This window comes from Mirounga angustirostris, unplaced genomic scaffold (assembly GCF_029215605.1).
Source record: "Mirounga angustirostris isolate CCGP_5_RB_7025 unplaced genomic scaffold, mMirAng1.0.hap1 SCAF_8, whole genome shotgun sequence".
Lineage (NCBI taxonomy): Eukaryota > Metazoa > Chordata > Mammalia > Carnivora > Phocidae > Mirounga > Mirounga angustirostris.
The window spans coordinates 91639468-91662895 of record NW_026991716.1 but is presented as its reverse complement, the minus strand read 5'-3'; the positions used below and the strand labels follow the sequence as shown (position 1 = coordinate 91662895).

Here is a 23428-nt window from a genome sequence, read left to right as displayed (position 1 = left end):
GTGGCATGCTCAGTGCTAGCTACTGAGGCAAAAACGTTGTCCTCACTGGGCAAAGTGTTGTTCCTCAACCCAGTTTTCCTCTGGGCCCCTTACCCAGTCAGTTGGGTCTACACACACACACACACACACACACACACACACGCAAAACACGTACACGCTGTCATGAGGCTAGGAAGGCTAGGGATCCAAGTCTTCCTTACCTCCTCACCATCCCATCCCCATCAACAAAGTAAAACAGACAATCAAAATTCATTACTAATGTTTGAAATGCTTTCCTCACTATAGCTCATAATTGAAAAATCTTAAACTGTTCGCTTATGAGAGAAAACAGATCAACACTTCAGATCACTCACAAATGTGGTCCCCGATGGAGGTGGGGGATGAGGGGCGCATGGCTGCTGGGGAGGGTGGGCGGGGCAGGAGAGAGGCAAACACTGTCATGTTCAAAAGTGTTCCCTAACGGCACGGTGAAGATGTCGCTTCACTGGCCCTTCACTGAAGACATCAGACAAGCACTGGTAAAGCATGAACATTTATATTTAATTTACATTTTGACAATTTGCACATAAATAACAATGTAAACCAGTACGTAAACATAAGATAGTTTGTTGTTCTAGCAAAGTAAAAAGCCAATAACTTTGGTCAGTTTTAACTTTGATTAGAGGAAAAAAATAAAACCACTGTTGATTGTGGGCTCAGCATTCACATGTAAGAGGCCTACGAGGGAAAGTCAAATGGTAAAGAGAATCAAGAAGTCTCAAGCAACGCGTGTCTTGGTAAAAATTCCCACAAATAAGAAAGCACAAAAGGGAAAAGAAGAGAACAAATGAGCAGAACCGAAAGTATTTGGTGTCAATGTCAGCGTGCGATGCTTTGGTTTACCTACAATTAAGGACTGTGTTGGTTCAGCACTGATCCATAAAAAATTGTCAGTTTTGCCACTTAGAGGAACAGATCAGTAAGGCTCTGAGGTTTCCCTGGATTCTCCTAAGTTTGTCCTTTGCTGCTGGTTGACAGTAGTTGCCATCAATAAAAGGCTGAATATAGAAACCTGACTGATTAGTGATGCATCAGTTAGTGAGGAAGGAAGGAAGGAGAGGAAGAGAGAGAAAAGTTAACAGTGGTAAAGGGAATAATGGGACTTTATTTCCGTGACTTGGGTGTGACCACATAATCATAATGTGGCAAAACAAAAATAAAGCCATCTTAGACTGCCCTTACTGGTGAAAGACGGTGAGTATCTCTCCCCCTGGTTGTTATGCAGTCCCCATCTTTGCACCAAGGTTTTGGGGTCCCTTTAATAGCAAGGAGGTGCCCAAGCTCACCAATGTCGATGATAGTGAGGCCATCAAGTGTTAAGCAAAGCCTCAGAAAGGATTGGTTTTCTCTTTTGCCCTTAGGAAAAGTAGGTTCTTTTACATGGTTTGGCTCACAATTTAAGTGGTTATAAATATATTATATATACACATGGTATAGTGGTATAAATAGATTTATAAATATACATCATTCTTTGCTACACCTTGAATGCTGACATGTAATCTTTGGGCTTAGCAGAGTGAAAGACAGAACGGCACACATTCTGTCTTTCTGGAGCGCACTTGGTTTCTCCTCTAGAGTAGCAAATCATTAGATAAGACATCACTTCCTGTACTACTGGACACACTCAATGAGGTAATTGTTGTTGAACAGCTTTGCAATGCCCTTTCATCTTTAATTAAATTAACCATAAAATGTAAAAACACAAATACTGAGGAAAATCTGAGTTTTACAGAACAAAATACAATTGATGTGTTGGGGATAGGAATGTGCATTGCCTGCTTTTACCCTAAGACAACAAGAATACCCGTTTTTTGGTTTTTTTGTTTTTAAAGTGTGGCCTGAGCCTATCTACCTCAAATCCTTCCCGGTAGAGCACCATGTCTGTGCAATCTTGACATAACAACAAAAAAACCCCCCAATAACAAAAACAACACCCAGACTCAAGCCCCCAAACCTCACACATACAAAACCACCTGTGCTTTGGGAACATTTCACGGTGGTTTTAAACATGGCATTTTTGTCTTATTCACATTTTCAGATAATACATTGGGATGCAAAGGTCACGTGACCACTCTGAATGGTCATGTGACTTTGGGGGTGGGGTAACCCTGCTCTTTGGAGAGGAAGACAGGTTGGCAAAGCCTTCTTGTCTCCTTTCTGGTAAATCCATGGCTAGGGGGAAAAGAATCTGAACTATCTACACAAACACAAGATTCCCTTTCTTGTTTCTTCTACTGAAGTTATTATTGGGTAATTCTGCACACATTCCCCCCCAAGTTACACAATGCTGTTCAAATGACAGATCTTATGAGTTAACACATCAACTGTCTAACTTTGGCAATACCAAACCTCATTTTCAAACCATTATTGTAGAGGGAGGTCAACTGAAGTAATGTATTTGTTTACTAAATCGTAGGGACTCAAACAGATGTGCAGAAATTATCTACAAAGAATGGCCACAAGACAAAAATATAACATTTATAACTCAAATTACAAGGAATTTTTCCAGTCATTGTAAACTTTTTTAATTATTGCTTTTTGAACAATAAATTGTATAATAAATTATGAAGGATTATCATTGAAAAAATAATTATGGCTAGGCAATAGTCTTAGCAATGGGAAGGCTATGCAAACATATCCACACAAATATTCAAAATACACAGGTTCAAATATATAGATGGGGGTGTAAATAAGTATATATAATATGTATATATATTGTCTTTGCTTCATTTATGCCCTGAGATTTCAGTAACTTTGGAGTTCCTTCTTTAATTCCAGAGAGGTGAGGGGAAACCATCTGCCGTCAGGAGAGCTTTGCAGAACTGGAATTATGTACAAGCATTTGCTACAGGCACCCTGACTTGCCAAGTCATAAGTTAAGAAACAAAACAAAACACTTTTTGTTTTCTGAAAATCTTAAGGATCCATTGGTTCAACTGTTTCCTGTTTGACCTTTACAGGCCCCAGAGGTAGTGGGTTGCTGTGAGCCAACTTCATGAGGGATGGGTCTGATGACTCATAAAGGCTACACCCTGAGAGGAGTCCATTCCCCATGTTTCTATGCAAAGACACCTTCAGGCCAGTTTCTTCCTTCTCTTTTCTGACCACAGCCAGAATTTCTTTCTCCACCACAGAGGTCACATCAATGTTGTCCTCCATGTCCTCGAGCCGGTCGGCGTTGTCGCTGATGTCAAACTTCTCGATTTCTTCGTTGATCCAGGTGAGATCCTCCAAAGGCATCCCCGTGGCTGGGGCCACGGGGCAGTTCCCCTTCAGGTGGACCTTGAGGCTGCAGAGATGGATGTAGCTCTTGTGGCAATGGGCACACTTGTGGGGCCGCTCCCGGGTGTGTAGGCGCTTGTGGAGTTTCAGGTGCACAAACTGGGTGAACTTGGCAGGGCACACCTTGCACTGGTAAGGTTTCTCTCCAGAGTGGAGTCGCAGGTGGGTCTTGAGATTGCTGGTGCTGCTAAATCGCTTGTGGCAAACCTACAGGTGGGGAAGCGGGCAGAGACGGGAAGCGGGAAGACCAGAAGATTAAGAGTTGCCAGTGGGAAGGGCAAGCTTACATACCGACGCCCAGCAACCTGTGAGGCGAGAAGCCTCCCGGTGGACCTCTGGTGTGGCATTAAGCAAACAGGCAAATGTGGGCACGGCGCGCGCGGAGGTGTTTACTACCCCCTGCCCTTTTCCACCCACTGGAAGCGGGCCCTGTCATCATCTCTGCTCATCAGCAGATACAGGCTTACCAGCCCGCGACCGGGCAGAATTCTTGTGTCGGTTTAATCTATGGGCTACAGGACACAGGGAGACCGCCCCTGAGACATTCTCTACAAAGGTTAAAATTTCTACCGGAAAACACTGCCCACCTGGCATTCATGTGGCTTCTCTCCCGTGTGTACCAGGTAGTGTTTCTGCAGGTGGGCGAGCTGAGTGAAGCCCTTGTTGCAAGTCTGGCATTTAAAAGGCCGTTCTCCGCTGTGCACTCTGAGGTGGACCTGGAAAGAAGCCACGTGCGTTAGCCCTGCTCTCGGTCGGTGGGGAGACCTCACATTTCTGCTCAAGGACTCAGGCATTTACGATGCGGACATCTTAAGAAAACCATCAAGTTAAATCTTAAACCGAACAAACGGAGCCCCAGTATTTTCAGAACGCTTCGTTTCGTCTGCGCCAAGGGAACAGAAGTCACAGACCTGCAGGACTTTAAACTGATCTTCTAGCCCAAACCCCACACTTTCATTATTCTGAAGAAACTCAGCAGAGAAGTTACGAGTCCGAAGTCACAGAGCCAGAAATGGCAAAAGCAGAGGAACCCCGCCACCCCCAATCCACTACTCCCGCCCGAGCCTCACACTGTCGCAAAAGCGCCTCGTGAGCTGCGCAGAGCGAGCGACACGCAGGCGCGCACGCGCACAGCGCGGCGGTGGGCGGGCCCGCCGGGAGGCCTACCTTCAGATTTGAGAGCTGGCCGAACGTCTTGGCGCAAACGTTGCATTCGTACTTAATCTTGCCATTCTGCTTCTTCAGAGGGTAGGGCAGTGTCTTGTAGCCGGTCATATTTCTTTTGTTTTTAATGAGATTCATGGCTTCGTCACTGCCGGGGGCCGCCAGCGCCGCTGAGGTAGCTTTGGGCTGCACCACGTGCTCCGCCGAGGCGGCCGTGCCGGCCGTGGGCGACCCGCTGGTGGGGCTGCTCGCCCTGTCCTTCATGCTGGCGGCCGCCCCGGGGAGGGAGAAGGCACTGTGTGGCGCCGGGACGAGCACCTCGCGCGCGTGGTCGGGCTGCAGCGGCCTGCGGGCCCCGTCCGAGGGCAGCGAGCTGGGCAGGGAGGCCGGGCTGAGCAGGGGGTGCGGCAAGCCGCCGCCGCCCAGGAGGCTGCCGTAGACGGGGTACAGCCTGGGGAAGAGGCTCAAGTTGCCCACGCCGCCCATGTTGCCCACGGCGCCCAGGCCGTTGCAATTCACGCCGTAGGGGGGCAGAAGGAACTTGGGGTAGTGGGCGTTGTAGGAGGGGATGAAGGCCGGGGGCAGGTGCGGGGTCGGCGCGTAGCCCGGGTAGGAGCCCAAGCCTTCGGGGCCGTAGGGGGCGTTCAAGTAGGCGTACGAGTCCCGGTGGTCTGGAGGGCAGGGCGCCAGGGGCGACATCGTGTTCCCCGGGCTGCTGTGCGGGCTGCAGCTTTTGAGGCTTTGGTCGGGGCTGCTTCTCGCCGAGGGGCTCGGGGTCGTGGAGGACGGGATGGGGGAGTGAGTGATGTAGGTCGGCCTCTCCAGCCCATAGGCTTTCAAAAAGTCCTCCGGCAGAGGGGCCCGGATGGGGTAAACAACCCGAGGGTAGAAGGGCATTTCCGGGCTCCCGTTTCTTCGGAAGTCGTCTGCCTCCTTTTCTGACGCGAAGGGTGAAATGTTGGAACGGTAGCAGTCCTTTCCTTTGGAGGGGTTGGAGTCCAATTTCAGGATTTCTTTCACGCTGTACTCTCTCTTTGGGACGTTCTTGGGGCACAGTTCATTTTTCTCAGTGCTGGGCTGCTTTGGATGGCCCTGGGTTTGTGCTGAAATAAAGAAAGGACGGTTACTCAAAGGGTTATAGAGAACTGAAGTGAAATTGCCAAAGCTGCTCTCTCCTTGAGAAAACCTGAGCGCCAGCTGGCCACAAGCGAGACACACCTGGCTTCTCAACGCCCTCTCATTCTAGAGGGCTCGGGGCCACTCGCTCAAACGCACCGCTCCATTTCCTTTTGGGCAAAACAGGAACGGTGACAACATCTCGAATCAAGAGCACCGTCTGGATTATTTTGTTTCTACCAGTAAAAACCGTATGATGGAAAAGTGCTGTTCAAGCTAGAATGGAAGAGCTTCCATTAAAATGGGGTGGAAATAATCCTGGGGTGGGGGTGTCAGAGGTTAATAAAAGTCATTCTGGTGTTCACATTGTACCGAAAGGAAATCAGCACACCCTGAGAACTAGATGTGAAAGATTAAGTCTCATTTCAAGTAACAAACAGTCATCAGTTTTCGCCTCGATTCTTGTTTAATACGAATTTGATAAAACCCTGTTCAAACTGCCTATGCCAAGTAGATTAGCAACATGGATGCCACCCCTTCCCCTCGAGTTGCTGACAACACAAGAATGGCACCAAGGCTCTGTCTGGTCTAACCAGGCTCCCAGCAATGCTGTCCCCTGGAATCACAAGGCGTGACATACTCATCTCTGCCAAACCACAACAGGCACTTCCCAAGCCAGTTCAATTACTTAGAGCACCAAAGAAAACAGGCAGCTAAGATGAAAGCATTTATTCTATATTATTACTCCGTAAATACACTATTTAGGAAGAGCAGCAATGAGGACAGTTCAGGCTCTCCAGGCCATCAGCAGCCCTGCCCCTCCAAACACATGGAACAAACGACGCCTTGAAAACATCAGTCAGAGCAGGGAACACCAAAAAGTCCCCGCTCAGCCTTCCCTGGAAATCAAAAGTAAAACATAACGCTGCTTCGCTGGAGCTCTGGTGATCAGAGGGCAATCATTCCAACTGAACAGCTGCCCCACAAGGAGGAGTAGGTTGAAGGCATGAGCCAGCCATGTGTGCGGATGCCTTGGGAGGCAGGGGAGCTCTTGGCCTCCGCATCGGAAGGGGACAGGTTTGTGGGACCATGCTGAAGCCTCTGTAAAAGTATCATTTGTCATCGCAACAAAAAAAAAAGTTTCCATTTGATTTCACTGAGAAAGCACTCCAGGCTTGATACCTGATAGGTCTAGAAATGAACTCTGTGGAAGTCCAGATTCTGAACCCTTCAAATCCATTCTCTGGACTGACAGGCTTGAGGGATTCGATTCCAGTTTGAGAGGCCCTCGGAGAATGTTATCTCCTGCTAGCTGTTATCAGTTACTCCCGGGTGAGCCAGCAGCCCCAGAATAAACACAGCCAAGACACTATCAGGGAAGATGCTGATGGGGGCAGTGATGGAAAGCTTGTTGAGGGAGAGGGATTTCTGAAGCCACTAAACCAAAATAAATAAGCCCTTATCGGGCCAATATCAGTCTTTCAGTGAGGCCCAGCAGGCAGGAAGTTCAAATTGTCACTTTTGTTTTTTAAAGCTGAAACGGTAAAGGAAGAGAGACAACTAAGTTGGGAAACTGATAGGCGAGGCATCTCACAGCCACAGGAAGGAATTTTATGGAGGTGAAAAAGAACAATCTGGAGGCACCCGTGTAGGCCCACATTTAAAAAAAAAGATGGCACCCTCATAAAACGTACAGAAACTTCACCATTTTCATGTGGCCAATTACACCTCAGTCTCAGAATTTTTCCAGTGGCTTCAATACTCTCTTGGTTCTAAAGTTCAACCGAGTAAGCCCGTAAACAAGAAGTGCACGTCCATCAGTAGCACTGTCCCTCCTGTTTAGTCAGGTGTTCTCACTAGGTACCTTAATAATTCGGTTATTAAACTGAAAACAAAGCTAATGACTGGGCCAATAAACAGGAAAGTCTGAATCTATAATTTTCCATGCAAAAGACTTAGCACAGGGCCCAGCATATAGTAAATCCACAATCAACGTTTGGTATCTCTTATGCCTCCATAGAAATAAATTTCTATCTTCCTCCAAAACAATATCCAGAGGGAAACGTTAGCTCCCTAAGATGTTCAAAGGTGGAAGTCATGGAATCTATGTGAAGGTACATTTTAAAAAATCATCCTTCAGCAGCTGAGTAATCAGTAGAGCTGGTGTCATTTCTGACTCTCCCACTCAGCAGCAGCTTGAGTTAACATGAAGAAGAAAATCAAGATCTGTTTTTGTTCTTAAATCTTAAATGGCTGTAGGCGGACGGAGTCATTTCAAGAGTGAACTGCTTCTGAAGGCTCTGAATGGCTTAATTATGCCGACTCACATTTTCGATCTATAATAAGAACCCCCAAGACTACAAGAAAGAACCTAGAAGTTCTGCAGTAGGCAAAACAAAGTCTGTTTTCAACTGAAACTGAGAAAGCAGATTAACATTAAGAAGTCTATAATTTGGTCAACTGTTTTCTAGATGGGTTGGTTAGATACATAGGAAAAAAATACCAAAAACCTGGGAGGGGTAAGAGTTAAATTTAATAGTTTCTACTCCCTTTCTTTTGTTTCTTAAAAAAACGCCAATTTGTGATTTCTGGCTACTTATTATTTTTTAACCTCGGTTTAATTCGAATCTCTTCTCAAAATTCTACCAGTTGAACCATCACTGCCGTTTAACGTCCTCACGGAGATTCTGGCACAAACCTCTGTTGTGCTCAAAGCATGGAAACCCAACACAACTCATTTGAAGACACAATCTACCTATTAGGCTTGATGAAAGAGTGGAAATTTTCCTGATCAGAGGCTCAATCATCAGTTACCACACCTAAGACAACTGGTTTCACAATCGGCAGCAGGAGTCTTGGCTTAATGTGACTGGTTATTTGTTCACTCTCCTTCTTTACTATGAACACTGGAGAAGGAAAGGGTCCCTGAAAATGTTAAGCCACCATTTAGAAAAAATTCTGCATAAATAAAAAGGGACATTTGTGGGAACAAAAGTGTCATTTCACAGTATACATGGAAGTTGCTCTGAACACAGAGAATAAGCACTTGACTCTTAAATATTGTGCAAAGCCTTCGGGGAATAAAAATGTAGGGCCTTTGAAACTACACCAGGTGAAGGATGTAGGTGAAAAAGCTTCTTCGTGGTTGGTGCAAAGTCACTGGGGTGGGTCACTCCAAATGGAGTTACTGTTTGGAAAAAAAAAACAAAAAAACAAAACAACCAAGGTCTTTGAATCCATGAATGATGAAGCTCAAGGAATGTAAGGAGACCTTGCCATGCTGAGAAAGTCAAGAGGAAGCAGCACATCTTCCTGTGAGAGGCTCTGCTAGAATATAAGCTGTTTTTTACTACTCGGCCCTGCGCGGTGGGCCTGGCACGTGCAGATGCCAAAACAGCTGGAGGGCTCCTGGGATGCTCAGCGCATACCACAGACTCTTGGGAGCGCAGAAGAGATAGGAGGGAAAAGAACTGACACCTTTGGTCAGGACCTGATTCACCCCTCATGCTCATGTTGGAAGCCAGCTTGTTTCCAATTATTCCAAGACCTCTTCCTAAAGCTCAAGGGGGCACTAAGAGCCTGTGTGTGTGTGTGTGAGAGAGAGAGGACCACGAACGCAAACTTGAAAGGTGATCCTGAGAGGGAGATTCATAAGCTTTTATAGTCCCAGCTTTTCAGAAAACTGCAAATATAGTATTGAGATCGTAGGGAGATCAAGTAAACTAGACAGTGTGGGATAAGCACCAACTAGCTACAGACTTGGCTTATCCTGACCAGGACAGGTAATGGGTTTGTTAATTGGTCCTAAAGTTGAAGTCAAAATTCTAATTTATGTTAAAATTAACATTCATTCCAAATGCTTCAAAGGTGGAAATGTGAACTAAAACAGTTGAGCCTTCAGATAAAGCAAAGAGGACTGCATTATCAACAATTGGTAAATCTGGGTAAAAGGTATCTGGGAATTCTTTGTACTATTTTTGCAACTCTTCCTTAAGTTTAAATCATATCAAAACAAAAAGTTACAAAAATTTCAGAATTTAGACGCCAAGACCTTTACACCACAAGGATCTAATGTTAAAAACTTCCTTAAAACGTAGTAGTCTGAGAACACACAACCATAATTACAACAGATTGGAGTTTTATGTTCATTCTTAAATTGTTCCTAGAGATCACTTGAGAATGACTAAAATGAGGTAGCCCTTTGCAGAGGGGTTATGACAATAACTTCAACCAAATAAAAAAGTATAAGCTATTTAAGGAACTGAGAATTTGTTAAAATAAAGTGATACATAGCTACTGTAATAGTGATCAGGAAGTTAGATAATTAGGTTTTTGCCTTAAGGAAGCTAGGATATAAAATCTTTAGTTATCCACTTAAAATAATATTTTAAAAATTACAGCTGTGAGTTTTTCTAAAAACAATCTGATAAGTTCCACATCAGACCATATGTTGACAACCAAATGTGCATCTCCACAATATTCCAACACACATTTAAGCACCAACAAATCACCACAAACAAGGGCTATACCTTGCATACTAGGCATGTCAGGACCAATCCCTTTTATACTCCCTACTTGCCCCCTTTTGGAAAGATTAGAATTGGACATATATTTCTTCCAGTAACTTTCTGAATTAAACATTCAAAATAGCTTTTAATATTTTACCTGATCAAGTTTCATAATGGGCAACAGGGACTAAAATAATTTTTTTTCCCTTTTCCTCGTCCCTTGTTTAAAGTCACCTCCTTGGCCCAACAAATGAAGCCATATAATTAAACAACATGTTATTAGCTCTTAGGGGCAGAACTGACATTACTGGCATTTTTTATTGATTTATTTATTTTGTTCTATAATCCACTTACTGAGATTCATCATTGTCAGCTCTCCAGGATAAGGGTAGTGAAGCCTCTCTGCAAAGTCCCGACAATACCACACAAGAAGCTCCTGGTTGTCAGGGATGGGCTTAATGGTGTAGAAGTAGATGTTCATCCCGTTCTGACACGCAGCCAGGTTTTGCTCCCGGGCAGAGTGCGCCGGATTCACATAGCGCATCCAGTTGCTTTTCTCCTCATTAAAGCCATCGATGAAGTGGAGAAGCTCCCCTCTGGAATAGATCTGTCCAAATGAAAAGACAGACGTGTAAAAGAAAGTCAGCCCCAAAGCAATGGAAAGCTACCCCGGCACCTCTAAAAATAAACACGGCAAGGACCGTGTGTAATTTCTCATTCCCTGTTGCCCACTTAGAAAAAGAAAGAAATCGGTTTAGCCAGAGTAGTCTTGAATCAGCAGAAAATCAGGACGGAAACAGGTAAGGCACACTTTGTCAGTTACCTTTTCCATTTCAGTTTTATCATCTTTTCGTGTTTGGGGGAAAATGACAGAAGAATGAAACACCACATTTCATTTAAGGAGCTGCCTCGGACGGATCAAACCACCAGAGAGTATTACTTTTGCTACAGCCGTGAACGGCAAATGGGCGAAGCTACTAACTTTAGTTCCGATTATGCTGACTTTGAATGCTTTGAGTCACTGGGTAGAAGACCAAGCCAACCGAATACGTCAAACTGAGTCTCAACTTTTTCTATGGCCTCTGTACTTGCCGTTTCCTACACCCCCGCCCAAGGCTTAAACTATGCAAACATCCTCCACCCCCAAGCCTCCAAGTCCAGAAGTAACACTTGTTCATATGAATACTTGGAACCCTGCCTTTTTGTGGAAACACTGGGTGGGGCAAAGGTGAACTTCACCTGCCATAACAAAGTGAATACCGGGACAGAAGCCAGGATTTGACAGTCGACTAAGAAGTCACTTTTCCTCTTGATAAACATGTTCAGCCTTGCACTTCTCTTTTCAAGCCGAAGGAGGGGAGAGGGAACCCTCTTATCTGTAAGGTGGTTGGCTAAAACACCAACTGACAGAGCCATAGGCATGTGTTTTTCGAAAAAGAACAGGAAGAAACTGTGCTCTTCTTTAAAGGCAACGCATAATCCTCACGGTAATACTACTTCTGGTTAACAGATGCGCTCAGGCTATGTCCGTAAAAAGGCAGAGGTAAGAATAGGAAAAATTAAAACATTCTTGCTGAAATTACTTTATAACACTCCTCATCCTTCCACAGAAAGTTTCTCTCTCTCCCTCTTTTTAAGGTGTACCACTTTTTCTTCAGACTTAAGAAATTTCTTTATCCCTCTATAATCAATACCTGGTTATCTGCAACTCGTAGTCTTCAAGTAGGAAGGCACTGGTCATAGCAGAAATTTTGCTCTAACCGGACAGGAGGTTATGGCTTTGTTCCTAGTCACATACTGACTATGATTGTCTATAAATCGTGTCTGTATTTCACTCACACGTATCAGAAACAAAAAGGAACTCTGTCCCTTTAACACGGGCAGTAAACACCAGAATCACTTTCTTTTAAGAGTAACTTCCTGTAAATTGTGGAGGGGGAAATACATGTGGCTTCATCAAAGCAGCTTGTGAGAGCTTTTGCGGTGTGTTTTGTTAAGAGAAAATGGAACAAGGCTGGGTGAATTCTGCTATCAAGAGGGGTTTTCAAGTTTGTTTACTCTGATGTGCAAACTTCCAGGAACATGGGGTTCCATCGTTCTGCACTCTTCGCTGGGCGGAGACTGCTTTCTAAAGCTAAGGGTGTGGGATTCCAGTCAGCCTTCCATGGACTACAATTTACTGTACGCTCATTTAAAAACAGAAACGTCTGTGCCATGAAGTCATTTGTACACACACACGCGAAAATAAAATAATGCGTACGTCAAATGAACACTGCTCCTTCTCACCTCGCTACACTGCCATATATTATCAGGAAGATTAAAAAATGTGCTGACTCATAGTACAGTTACAAGAAATGTCACTGGTTTCTCAACTTGAACATCCCTACTCTTCTTTGACTGTGTAATTTGCATGAAACTTTTTCTTTCCTTACAACAGATGTTCATATTCCTGCCAGCAAAATCAGGATGCTTTTAACAACATGTGGGGAGTTTTCTCCTACAATATCCTTTGTATGTGAAAGACTGATTCAAATAAATCCTCCCAAGGAAAGCATTTCAGTTACTTGGGGTGAATCTTTAATGAACCAGGGAACTGGGACAGAGATAGGAGGTTCTTAAGTATTTCTTGCCTTTTTAAAAAATGAGCATGCATTAATAAGTCTCATGCTGGATCGTGTTAATTCAGACTTTTGACGCCAAGAATGACACACTTCTGTGGCTCACTTCTGAGAAGACTTTATTGGCAATAAAGGCAAAAATGCCCTTACTAACATTTTGCCCATTATAAGTCACAAAGTAAATATATCTTAAGTATGTGTAATTATTAAATAAAAATTGTGAGCCCACAATTCTTAGTGAACAATTTTTAGTGCACTCTCTTGATTGGAAAATAGTAAAATAAAGTTCTAAAAACACAAAACTCCCTGGATTAAAAAAAAAAAATCCTGTTTCTATGGAACAGCTTCTGAATGATCCCCAAATAGAAGTCTTTTATAAAGATACTTCTCCAAAAGATATAAGCATGGTGGGTAAAAACTGGCGAAAATAAGTATAATCCAGTTTTTGTTGTTACCATGCAGCTGTTTCTTAAAAGAATTCAAATAATGGTTCCCCGGTAGTCATGTACATTTTATGCAAGTATGTATAAAAAAATTACTTTTAAATTTAGTAAGCATGTCCTTATTTCCTAATTGAGAAAAGTGAATATCCCAGAGAGATCTGTGGGAAGATGGAAAGCAGTCTAATTTTTGTCTCTGTTCCCTTCTAATTCGGGGTCTTTTACTCAAAAGTTCCGTCTAAGTAGTTCATCTTTGCGGCCCTTCCTAATCTTAATATTCCAAAGGAAATTGTATGGGTCAGACTTTTATGCTCTCACGATTGTAAGCACTTCCCTTATGCTATGGGAGTAAAGTACAAACTGTCAAAGCCGACAGTTTTATGATGCAGACGTAAGACCAGTCCCAGTCATCTCCATTCCCCCAGTGTCATCTTCTACCCATCCTTCCTTAACGGCATTTATTTTCACGCTAATTCATTTACGATTACTCTTCCATTCAATTAAAGTTAACTCAGCAAGAAATCAAGAAGGGGTGAAATCTAAGGCTTGGTGACTCATTACTACTTCCTTGCAGAGAAATGCAAATGAACCTACCCTTGAAGCAAGCAGCAAACTGTTTCCTTTCATCACAAAGCTCTAATGAATTGCAAAAATTAAGATTCACATACAGTCCATATCTCCATCCCTAATCACCTACAGGCTGTATTTCTAGAGCCAAACGATTAACCAGTTTCAATCACACTTGCTTACAACTCCCTGTATCCACAGGGGCCCTGAAGAGTTGTGGTAAGCCCCAGTACAGGTTGAAAAAGGAAGTGACCCAGCAATTGTGGCTCCATTTTTTTCCTTAATTCTTAAGGAGTCTGAAAAATTTTTCCCTACTTACCCGCCAGAAATATTTCCTGTTGGCGTTCTTGGGAACAGTATCATTGGTGTAGATTTCACCTATTAGAGGTCCAAAACGTGTTCCCTTTGGTATGTATTCTTTACTCACCACTCCAATAACCTAAAGGAGATAAAACATGAAATAATTACTTCAACTGTAAAATATTAACCGATGATTTTATTGAATCAAGTTGTCAAGTGGTAATACAATCAACAATGACAAAACTATGATACGGAGAGCAGATACCAATGGTGCCAACATAATTTTAACAACAAAGTTCATCTTAGGGGGAAACCATCTTTTAAGCTCCCAGATCATAAGCAAATACCCAACCAAGCATTAAAAGAGTCTAAAGGATTATTCTCTGGTGACTTTTTCATTTTTATTATTACTTTTCATACTAGAAGAACAGAGAGGGTAACCATTCTGTTTTATCTGATTTTAGAATCAGATACTGCAGAATTAGACGGTCAAGATTAAACTATTTTAGCCTGCTCCTAGTTTCTTGTTTCTCCTTCTCCATCAAACCATAAACATAGCATGCTTGAGGGGAATAAAATAGTTTTAACCTCAAAAACCAAAATAGTGCTCTTTGGTTGTTCCACAAAGACCTAAGGAACCAGAAGCAAAACACACTATATTTTTTTTCATTCCAGATGAGGTTTTTTTTTTTTTTTTTCATAGCTTGTAAGTTCTCTTTAATAGAAGAAAGATCTTTCAAGTAACTTTGTTCTGCCCTACCATCTTCTATTCAACAGTGGTCAAAAGTTGTCCTTTGAAATGGAATTTATACTGAGGAGAGCTGTGGGTTCTAAGATCTGAGGAAATGACCTTCTCAGACTGGATGTATCACACTAGGGCCTTGCTAAAGAAACATGTTAACTATGCCAGTTCCTCCTTGATCGTAAATTTCTTTAAGGGAGTGAAAAAAAATCACCAACCAGGAATCAGGAAGCAATTCATCACTATTCAAAAGAACTCCTCTGTAAGTAGTCCTCTGCATCATTTCCCAGTTAGTTTTGTGTTGCTTTTTATTCACTTTCCCATTTTTTTTTTTTTTTTTGTCCAAAACCGCCTACAAATTACTTATTGAATACCTTACTGAAATGGACTAAGAGGGGAGGTAAAAGAGATATTTACTTCCAGGTTTACTAAGCCGGATGGCTCCTGAGTAATTGTGTACCTGCCGTGGTAGGTACAAATATATGTATCAGTCAATGTGTACAGTGGAATCTCAGATTTTGGTTGTGATATACATTGATATGTCAATAAATCTCATCAAGAACTTAAAACCTGTTTAAATGGATATGGAATAAGCACATCTCCATGGTTGTAACAGCCTAATCTTTCTTATGTACATTTCTTATCAGCCAATTATTTTTTTTTAACAATTTAGTATTCAATATACAAGCCACTGGAGCATACCCAGACTGGAAAGACAGGAAAAAAAAAAAAGGAAGGAAGGAAGGAAGGAAAGAAAGAAAAAAAAAGAAAGAAGGAAAAGAAAAGAAAGAAAATTTCCTACACCTAACACAAGTTGAAACGAGGTTGTGAGCTAAAGTGTTATTTTTGGTACTTTATGAATTTCTGGCAGAGAGCTGAAAAAAGCAGATGTTCATCTCATCCTCCTCCTCTGCCTTCATTTACATCTATGTGCCCTTTCAATACAATTCATCGTTACTGGTATTTGTTGGCAGTAAAGCTACTGGGGACAGGAGTAGCTCAGAGCAGTCTTGAGATAAAACTGCGTACTAAAGCTTAAGTTGACTTACTTATGCAGAGACTCATTATTTACGATGCATTATTGAACCTAATTAATTTGAAAAATTCATGGAATTGACTCCTATGACACGCAAATCATTTGGCATTCACATTCGAGTGATTATTCCATAATATTAAAATGACAAACAGGAAAAACAAATAATGTCATTTGTTGGTGAGCCAATAATTAGCAGTTGATATTTTCAACATATCCACTTTAAAGCAGTGATTTAAAGAAAGGTACTCAACTGGTTCATCAACTTTGTTTTAAATTATAGTCTCTTGCAGACAGTGTCTTGGGAGTCAGAGCCTGATTACCAACAAGTAGCATTACATTGAGGTTGGGTTTTTTTTTCTTCCAAATTGCTCTTTTTTTAAACCAGTGGGCCTCTTGGTTCTCATCTATCAATCTTACACTAAGAAAACACACAAAATTTTCTTATGGCCAAAAAGAAATCAACTGGAATCTTATTTCTACAAAAGAATTTGCAGAAGACATAACCATCCAGCACCTATTTGAGAACAACTATAAGCAAGTCACCGAGGAAGCTATAGTACAGTACTTGCCATCTATAACCTTACAAATGCAATTAAGCAAGCAAGACAGGAGAACAATTAAAAAGAGGAGGGTCTGTGGTGGAAGAGAAGTCTGAAAATCCTCAAGCCCCAAACAAATGTAAGAACCTACACTTATTGTGGTGAGCATTTTGTAATTAAAAAAAAAAAAAAAACAACCAATATTAGATTATCTTTACAAGTGGGACAGAACCCTATTATTTAAGTTCCATTATATACAGAGCTATCGGGAACACATAAACTCACACAAGTGGATACACAGAGACACAAAATAATAGAATTTCAAGGTTGGAAGGAATTGTATAGCTTAAATACCATCACTATCCATTCCCAGCCCAGCACTTTAGTACAGGATAAGTACCTTCATCTCAAACCCATGTCTGAGACATTATTCAAAGAGGACATACGAGCTGCAATTCTAAGATTACAGCACTCGGCTAGGTAAGTGTGGAAGGGGAACAGGAACCAAGGTTGTTTTTAATGGGAAGTGGAAGACCAAGTCCTATTCTCCCTCTTGCCCCAGAAAGATCCAGATGTGAACCTTAGCCAACAACAGTCTATCCCTGGAGCAAACACATGAGACAGAGGAATCTGGTGTGTACCTCGGATATCACAGTGCTAAAAAAACTAAGAATGTGTTCACCTAAGCTCAAGAAGGAAACTTCACAGGAACTGACCAGGGTCCTAAAGAATTATTACTAGGGACAGACTACTGTCTGTGTGCCTCCCATAATCCTATCTGGGAGAAGACCCTGGTCTCCACACTTGCTTGCCTCCTCTCCCGCTGCCCCACAAGCTCTTCTACGCAGTGCCTTCTGTTGGGAGCGAGCCTTTCCACCACTTGGGCAGATCTGTCTCTGTCAGTGGCCTCACTTACAGCACACACCCTGATGTCTAAGGCTTCCAGACAAAAAAAGGGCTTGTTTTTCATTGTATAAAAATGGGAGATCTCACAACTTAGGGTGGGGGGGTTGCTGAATTTAAGTCTGATATCAAGGAGAATATGAACTTGGGTTTTTTTTTAAAAACAATTCCTCCTTTAGGGAATCTACAAACACACACACATAGCAGTGGGCTTTAAGCAGAAACATTATTCAGGTTTAAATGTGGTATGAGCATCCTCACCGCAAATTACATTAAGATGACTTTAATTACTAGTTATCTCTTCCCCTCCCCGAATCCACCCCCCCATAAAAATGACTTATTCGATTAAAATTCTATTTTGAATACAAGGATATTTACATTGAGATGACTAGAACTCTGTAGTGGACTAAGACTTCAGCTTGTAATTCACTTCATTTTTTAAAAAAGGGAGTGGGATGGATGGAGATGTTTTTGGAAGATTTCCTCCTTAATTATCTTTATATTAAAGGAAACATGGTAATGCCTTGGTACATTGTCTCACAAATAAAAGGTAGTAGGAAGAAGAAGAAATTGCATGTTATGGAGAGATACTTTTTACAGATGGCTTGAGTTAATAATGGACTTCAATCAAAATAGACATTTGGTGAGTCCCCATCATCGGTCTGATGTTTATCACCACATGACTCTCGGAGGTCAGACTTAGAGCCACCATGCCTCTTGAATATAAGCAAACTTGATACAGGCTACTGCTTCTAAAATATAACTGTTTAAATTGATCTGTCTGTATTCATGTATTCACAAAAGATTATTTCAGGAAGACAAGGGGAAAATCCCCCCTAAAAGAATAACCCATCAGTAAAAAAAGTTTTAAAAGTTTTGAATAGTATGTCTATATTTGGTTTGAGTTCTGGAAATAGGAAGTAAGAACAGGCTCATTAAAGGTGCAGAATGATTCTAAACCAAATCTAAAAATGAGGGTCAAGATCAGAAATTTGGTTCGTATGTTTTGTTTTTAAACCAAAAGAAAAAAAAAGGTGCTGACACATAGCACAAATTCATAATGAAAAATGGTCTTGTTAAAAAAAAAAATCCCCAAGTATGTCAGCACAACAGTACACCAAGTAACATCTTCTGTTACTTAAATGAAAACATATAAAGAAGGGCAAGATCAACCAGTGAGATAAAAACCCCTTATAGAAAGGCTTTTTTCCCCTCTTTCCATGGTCGGTGGGACTGAAAGAACTAACTGAATAATGTCAATGTAAACATTTCATCCATCCTGAAGGTTTCCATTCGAGAACTGGCTTTCAGGTATCACACCCTCAATGGCTCAATTCCATGCGCCTCTTTCACCCCCTTAAGGGAGCTGTCCTTTCCCAAAGTGCAGAAAGGAAGGAAAAAGAAACAGACAAATAGGTACAGATTCCAGAATCAGTGTAAGACAGCATTGCATTCGAGTTGGCTTCCTGGTTGCTTTTATGATTAGGAACTGGAGATGTGTTATTCAAGTGTTTCAGTTAAATAAAATATGGGAAAATAGAACAGGAGGACCCTGATCTCCTATTAGGTTAGTTTTGAAGGACCCTCTTTAGGGTTACAAGAACATACTGAAATAGGAAGTTCTACGTTCAGAGGAGAAAAAAAAAAAAAACCGAACAAGCTTAATAAAGGATCGGTCTGCAAGATGTAAAGACGATAAATAAAACCACAGTGACACCAAGAGGGGCCAGTGTAGCATAATCAAGAAGCACTGGCTGGGGAAGTCAGAAGAACTTTGCTCCTAGTCCTGGCTCAGGCTTCTCACTACACATCTTGGGTAAGTGACTATCTTTCTAAACCTTGGACTAATGATCTGAGAGCATTCCTTTATTTAGCTATGATTTTAAGTAGAATGATGGAAATTGAAAAACAAGCTAAGAGCTGAACAGAGAATAAGAACATTATAGAATGAAAAGGCAAAGATGACCCACAGAATAGAGGTCTTTATTTCAGTCCACTGGGCAGGACAGTGCAACAAGGCACAAATGAACCCTGGGAACAGACTACTATTTTGGTCAAATATGATATGGAAAAAAACACACGACACCTTCTAAAGCCACAGCTAGAACCTTAAATAGCCAAACAAATCCTACATTGATTCCACAGGCCACGTACCATGAAGCTTTCTATTGGAAAGAGTGTTACTCTCAGAAAGAGGTATAATTAAGGCCGACCTCTGGGGTTAAATTTTTGGTTAACGTTCATGTACAATTACAATTTAAATTTTGGTTTTTATAAAATCTGCCTCTATTCTTCCAGCAGGGGGAAAAAAAAAGGGGTAAGCTTAATGAAACTCAAAGCAGAGCTGCTCTATTTAATTTTAGACAGCTGTGTCTCCCCCTCACCAAAAACACACAACTCAGACACACAAATAGGAAAGAGACAAAGTATTTCCCAAACAACAGGCTCCCCCGACTCCTTCAAATACTGTTCCTTAGGAAAGGAGGAAAAGTGATTTGACATGGCTCTAATAAATAGTCCCAGCATCAAGTCATGGATTCCTACAGCAAGGAATCACTTCTTTCTGAAGGCAGCGACAGAAAGGACGGTAACCTGTGGTAGTCCTGGTGGTGGGAAGTCTGTTGAGGGGTCAGTTCCCTCAACTCAGCTCCGCTGCAGAGACCAGTAGGAACCACTGCAGTAGCTGAATTCTCAAAACAAGAGGTGGTTCTGCAAGTTATTTCACAGCTAAACATCACGCCTAGCTATAATCATTATATAAAAGGGTAAACACAAATCCTTTGCTCATTCCAAGTTTGGGTTTCCAGCCCCTTTGAAACAACAAAGAGTGTACCCACTTCAGAGACCAATAAGGAATCAGCCTGCCAGCCTAGCCAGAGCAAAGGAGCTGCGGCAGATAAACAGTGGTTAGCTCTGAAGTCATCCGGATGGAGGACACTTTTACACGAACCTCTTCTTGGTTTATACCATCACTTCAGTTCATAAACACGCCAAGGTTTTGAGAACAATCTTAGAAACCCAGCTAATAAAGCTGGCTCATTAAAAAGAATAAAGCCATCTAATGACCAAAAGGAGACAAAGGAAACATGAAAAACTTTTTTTCTAAGAAAGTTTTCTCCCTCAAAAGCTACGGTACACCTGGAGGACTAGGGTCAGCAAGTCCAGGGTGGACAGTGGCTCTCTCGAAGGTTGTTGACAATTTCGCCCACCTTGTGCTGCCCTTGCACTTTGCCAAGATGTGTCAACTTGCCAAAAGATTTAACTGTTTGCTAATTAGCATGGAACAGTGGAGGGCTGGAGGAAATGAGAAGGACAGACTTAGGAAAAGAGAAAGCAATGAAAGAAGTGAATTAAGTAAATCAATTATTTACTGATACTTACAGATTCTCACAGAAATACGAGGCCGCAAGGGCAAGTGGTAGGGAGATTGGGCGTCAGGTGCCAATCTTCTTCAGCAAGAAACCAGAGGCTTACCTCTTTGCTGTTTGTGGCATATTTGAAAAGCAGATTCCTTGGTAGGGATGCCTCTGCCTGAACTGAAGTCCCTCCGTCGGCGCTGCAATCCCAGGGGTGGTCGTTCACAATATATGTACACTTCTCTTCGAACTCAGCCTCTGTCCACAGAGTCATATCTGCGTCCTCCATGTCCATTTTCATGGTCCCGTCGGTCAACCCTTGAAACCTCACAGCGCTGGAGCTACACTTCGGGGCAGCCTGGAAGAGAAGGGAAAAGGCCTTGAATCCCCATTGTCCTGTGGCTCGTCCTAGAGGCTATGACTAATACAGTAGTCTCAAGACTTTAAAAGCAGATGCAGAGTGCTTGGTACAGTTGAGTAAGAGCCAAAAAGCTGTATAAAGAAGACTGCCTTGAAGAAGCAAGGTTTTAAAATGCTACTCTTACTTAGTTCTTAAAAAAGAAAGACAGACAAGACTGTGGCAAACTCACTGGGGGGGAAAGGGAAGAAAAAGAAAGAAAGAAAGAAAAGAAGCACCTCCGAACAATCCCTGGCTTTACCTCTCACAGCAGAAGAATGCTGTGGGCACTCAGTCCTATGTCCCAGAACTCCTGGGGTCATGGCCGCCAGACCCTCAGCGCTGTGGAAAAGCTGCCTCAGAAAAGTGTCACAAACAAGGAGAGGAAGAGGAAGGAGCTCTGTCTGCCTCTGAATGAAGCTAAAAATGGAAAGCGCGTGTGGGGCAGGAGCGGAACCCAGCCGGCCTTTTCCAAATGGGGAAGACTGAACTTTCCCACCAGCTCCCAACGCAAAACAACTTTCAAAACAACTCGCCGCCCCCCTCCCCCCCCCCCCAGCTCTGCTGCGCGCTCCCTTTCATCCTCTCCCATGGAAGACTGAAAGGGTTGCATCCTGCCAGCATCACTGAGCTGCAGCTTTTCAGAAATGGTCTGGGAGCACAGGAAAACGTGGAGGAAAAATGGGCGAAGGGGGAAAACTGGCAGTTTCCTTTGACTGGTGGGCATCTCACACCAAATTGAAAAAGCAAAAACAAAGCATAAAACTGTTCAATAGCATTCCGTGGAGAGAATTCCTTTAGGAGCCCTCAGCTACAAATAGCACTTTCCATTTAAATCTGAAAGTGTACGAATTCCCAGAAGTCACTGATGTGCTTCAGTTTACTGTAACTAAAGTTATAACAAATATAGAAGACTCAGAGGACAGGCTCTTGCTTCCACTTGTAAACTGATAAGGATATTCCCGCAACCCCCCCCCCCTCAGAAAAGTGCTTTCCAAAGAGAAAAAAAGGTAAACAACTCATGCAATGCTTTTCCCTACAATGTTTGATCAAAAGTAGGAACATGGGTAGCATTTCCATGTAAGAACGTGTCCTCCTTAGAATGTAAACACAACTCTCCGTGGAAAGTCCTTCAAAGTGGCTTTCACATTCTTCTCTTTCTTCCCTAAATACGATGCTCTTTTAAAAAGAAGTCAGATGCAAAGTTGTCTTTCCTGAGTGACGATTTAGACAAACTTGCTTGTTTTTATTTAGTTCCAACATGTACAGTCATGATGCCAAATAAATGTTCAAATAAAGCAAAATTTACAAAATTAAGCCAACCCGGAGAAGTCCCTTCGACGGGGGTGGGCAGGAGCCACTACCGAAATTTCAATGAATCAATTACGCCTCGAACTGAAAGGGTTAATGATTCATAAGGAAAAAGTCTTACAAATGTTTGACAGTTCTAAGAGCGCTAAAGCAGAAGCTGTCCCGGTTTCTACTGCGACTACGCCAACAACAACAACAATTTCTGATCAATTTCAGAATTAAAAACAAGATCAAGTTCCTTACCAAGGTCGTACCCACACACTTTTCCAAGCAAATATCCAACATCTGAGATAAGTGTCGCTCATCTCTATCTACACAGTCCACATTTCCTCCGCGTCCCCTCGCGGGCTGAGGACTGACGCGCACCTCGGCCGTCCCTCCTGTTCTACGGCCGCCCCGGCGCCCGCGTCCCGGCTCTCTGCGGCGGACAGGTGCTGCGCGCTGCTCTGCCTCTCCGCAGCACTGGAGGGCTGAGTGTCACCGCAGCACTTTCAGTCTGTGTTAACCAGACCCGAGGCTCCTTTCCCCTCCCTGCTGCAGATTTCCCATTCGTCTGATTCACTCCCACCAGCTGCTGAAGGGGGCGTGGCCACACCTGGACTCGCCGGAGCCGCGCACAGAGCTCAGCCCAGGGCTTTCCCCCAGATCGCGAGCCGCCTAGAGCTTCATCTCTTCGCATGTGAATTTCAACATTTATTTGGAATCTTCCTACTTCCCTTTGAAAGCACTTAACCTCAGCGTTTAGTCGGGCTGTATTGTATTCTAAATACTCAGCGCGCCCTCCTTCCCGCTGAGGCTTTCGAAGGGGGCGCACATTCCTTAAATTAAGGGAAACCTAAAAATTACCTAAAAATCTTGTAGTTCCTCGGCTCAGTCCACACTTTAAAGAATATACAAAATGTACCTGAAAAGAGCGTGCGGAATTATTTTTGCACTTCATGTAATAAAATGTAGCTGTCTAATCTTCCAGCTATAGCCCGTGAAATGCACATCCCCCGACCCTCCAAACTTGTCTGCTTCCATGTCTCCTGCTAACTGAAATACATTCAGATTTGGTAGAACTAGCTTCCCTCTTTCAACCATTTAATAAATAGGGAAATAGGGAAAAGT

The 23428-nt window shown here is 42.7% G+C and overlaps 1 protein-coding gene across 3 annotated transcripts; it reads right to left on the bottom strand.

The window, feature by feature from the left end:
- Positions 1-519: 519 nt before the first annotated feature.
- PRDM1 (PR/SET domain 1) lies at positions 520-22835 on the bottom strand. Of its 3 annotated transcripts, XM_045865248.2 has the most exons (7): positions 22562-22835; positions 20729-20968; positions 14054-14173; positions 10464-10716; positions 4489-5588; positions 3909-4037; positions 520-3528 (listed from the first exon to the last, which is right to left on the bottom strand). In XM_045865248.2, exons 1-7 carry the CDS (start codon positions 22601-22603, stop codon positions 2956-2958), a joined length of 2457 nt encoding a protein of 818 aa, XP_045721204.1. In that variant the 5' UTR covers positions 22604-22835; the 3' UTR covers positions 520-2955. The 3 variants fall into 3 exon arrangements, with proteins under 3 accessions (XP_045721204.1, XP_064453998.1, XP_045721203.1); XM_064597928.1 differs by lacking the exons at positions 14054-14173; positions 20729-20968; positions 22562-22835 and adding an exon at positions 11804-12899; XM_045865247.2 differs by lacking the exons at positions 14054-14173; positions 20729-20968; positions 22562-22835 and adding an exon at positions 10933-11787.
- Positions 22836-23428: the final 593 nt, after the last annotated feature.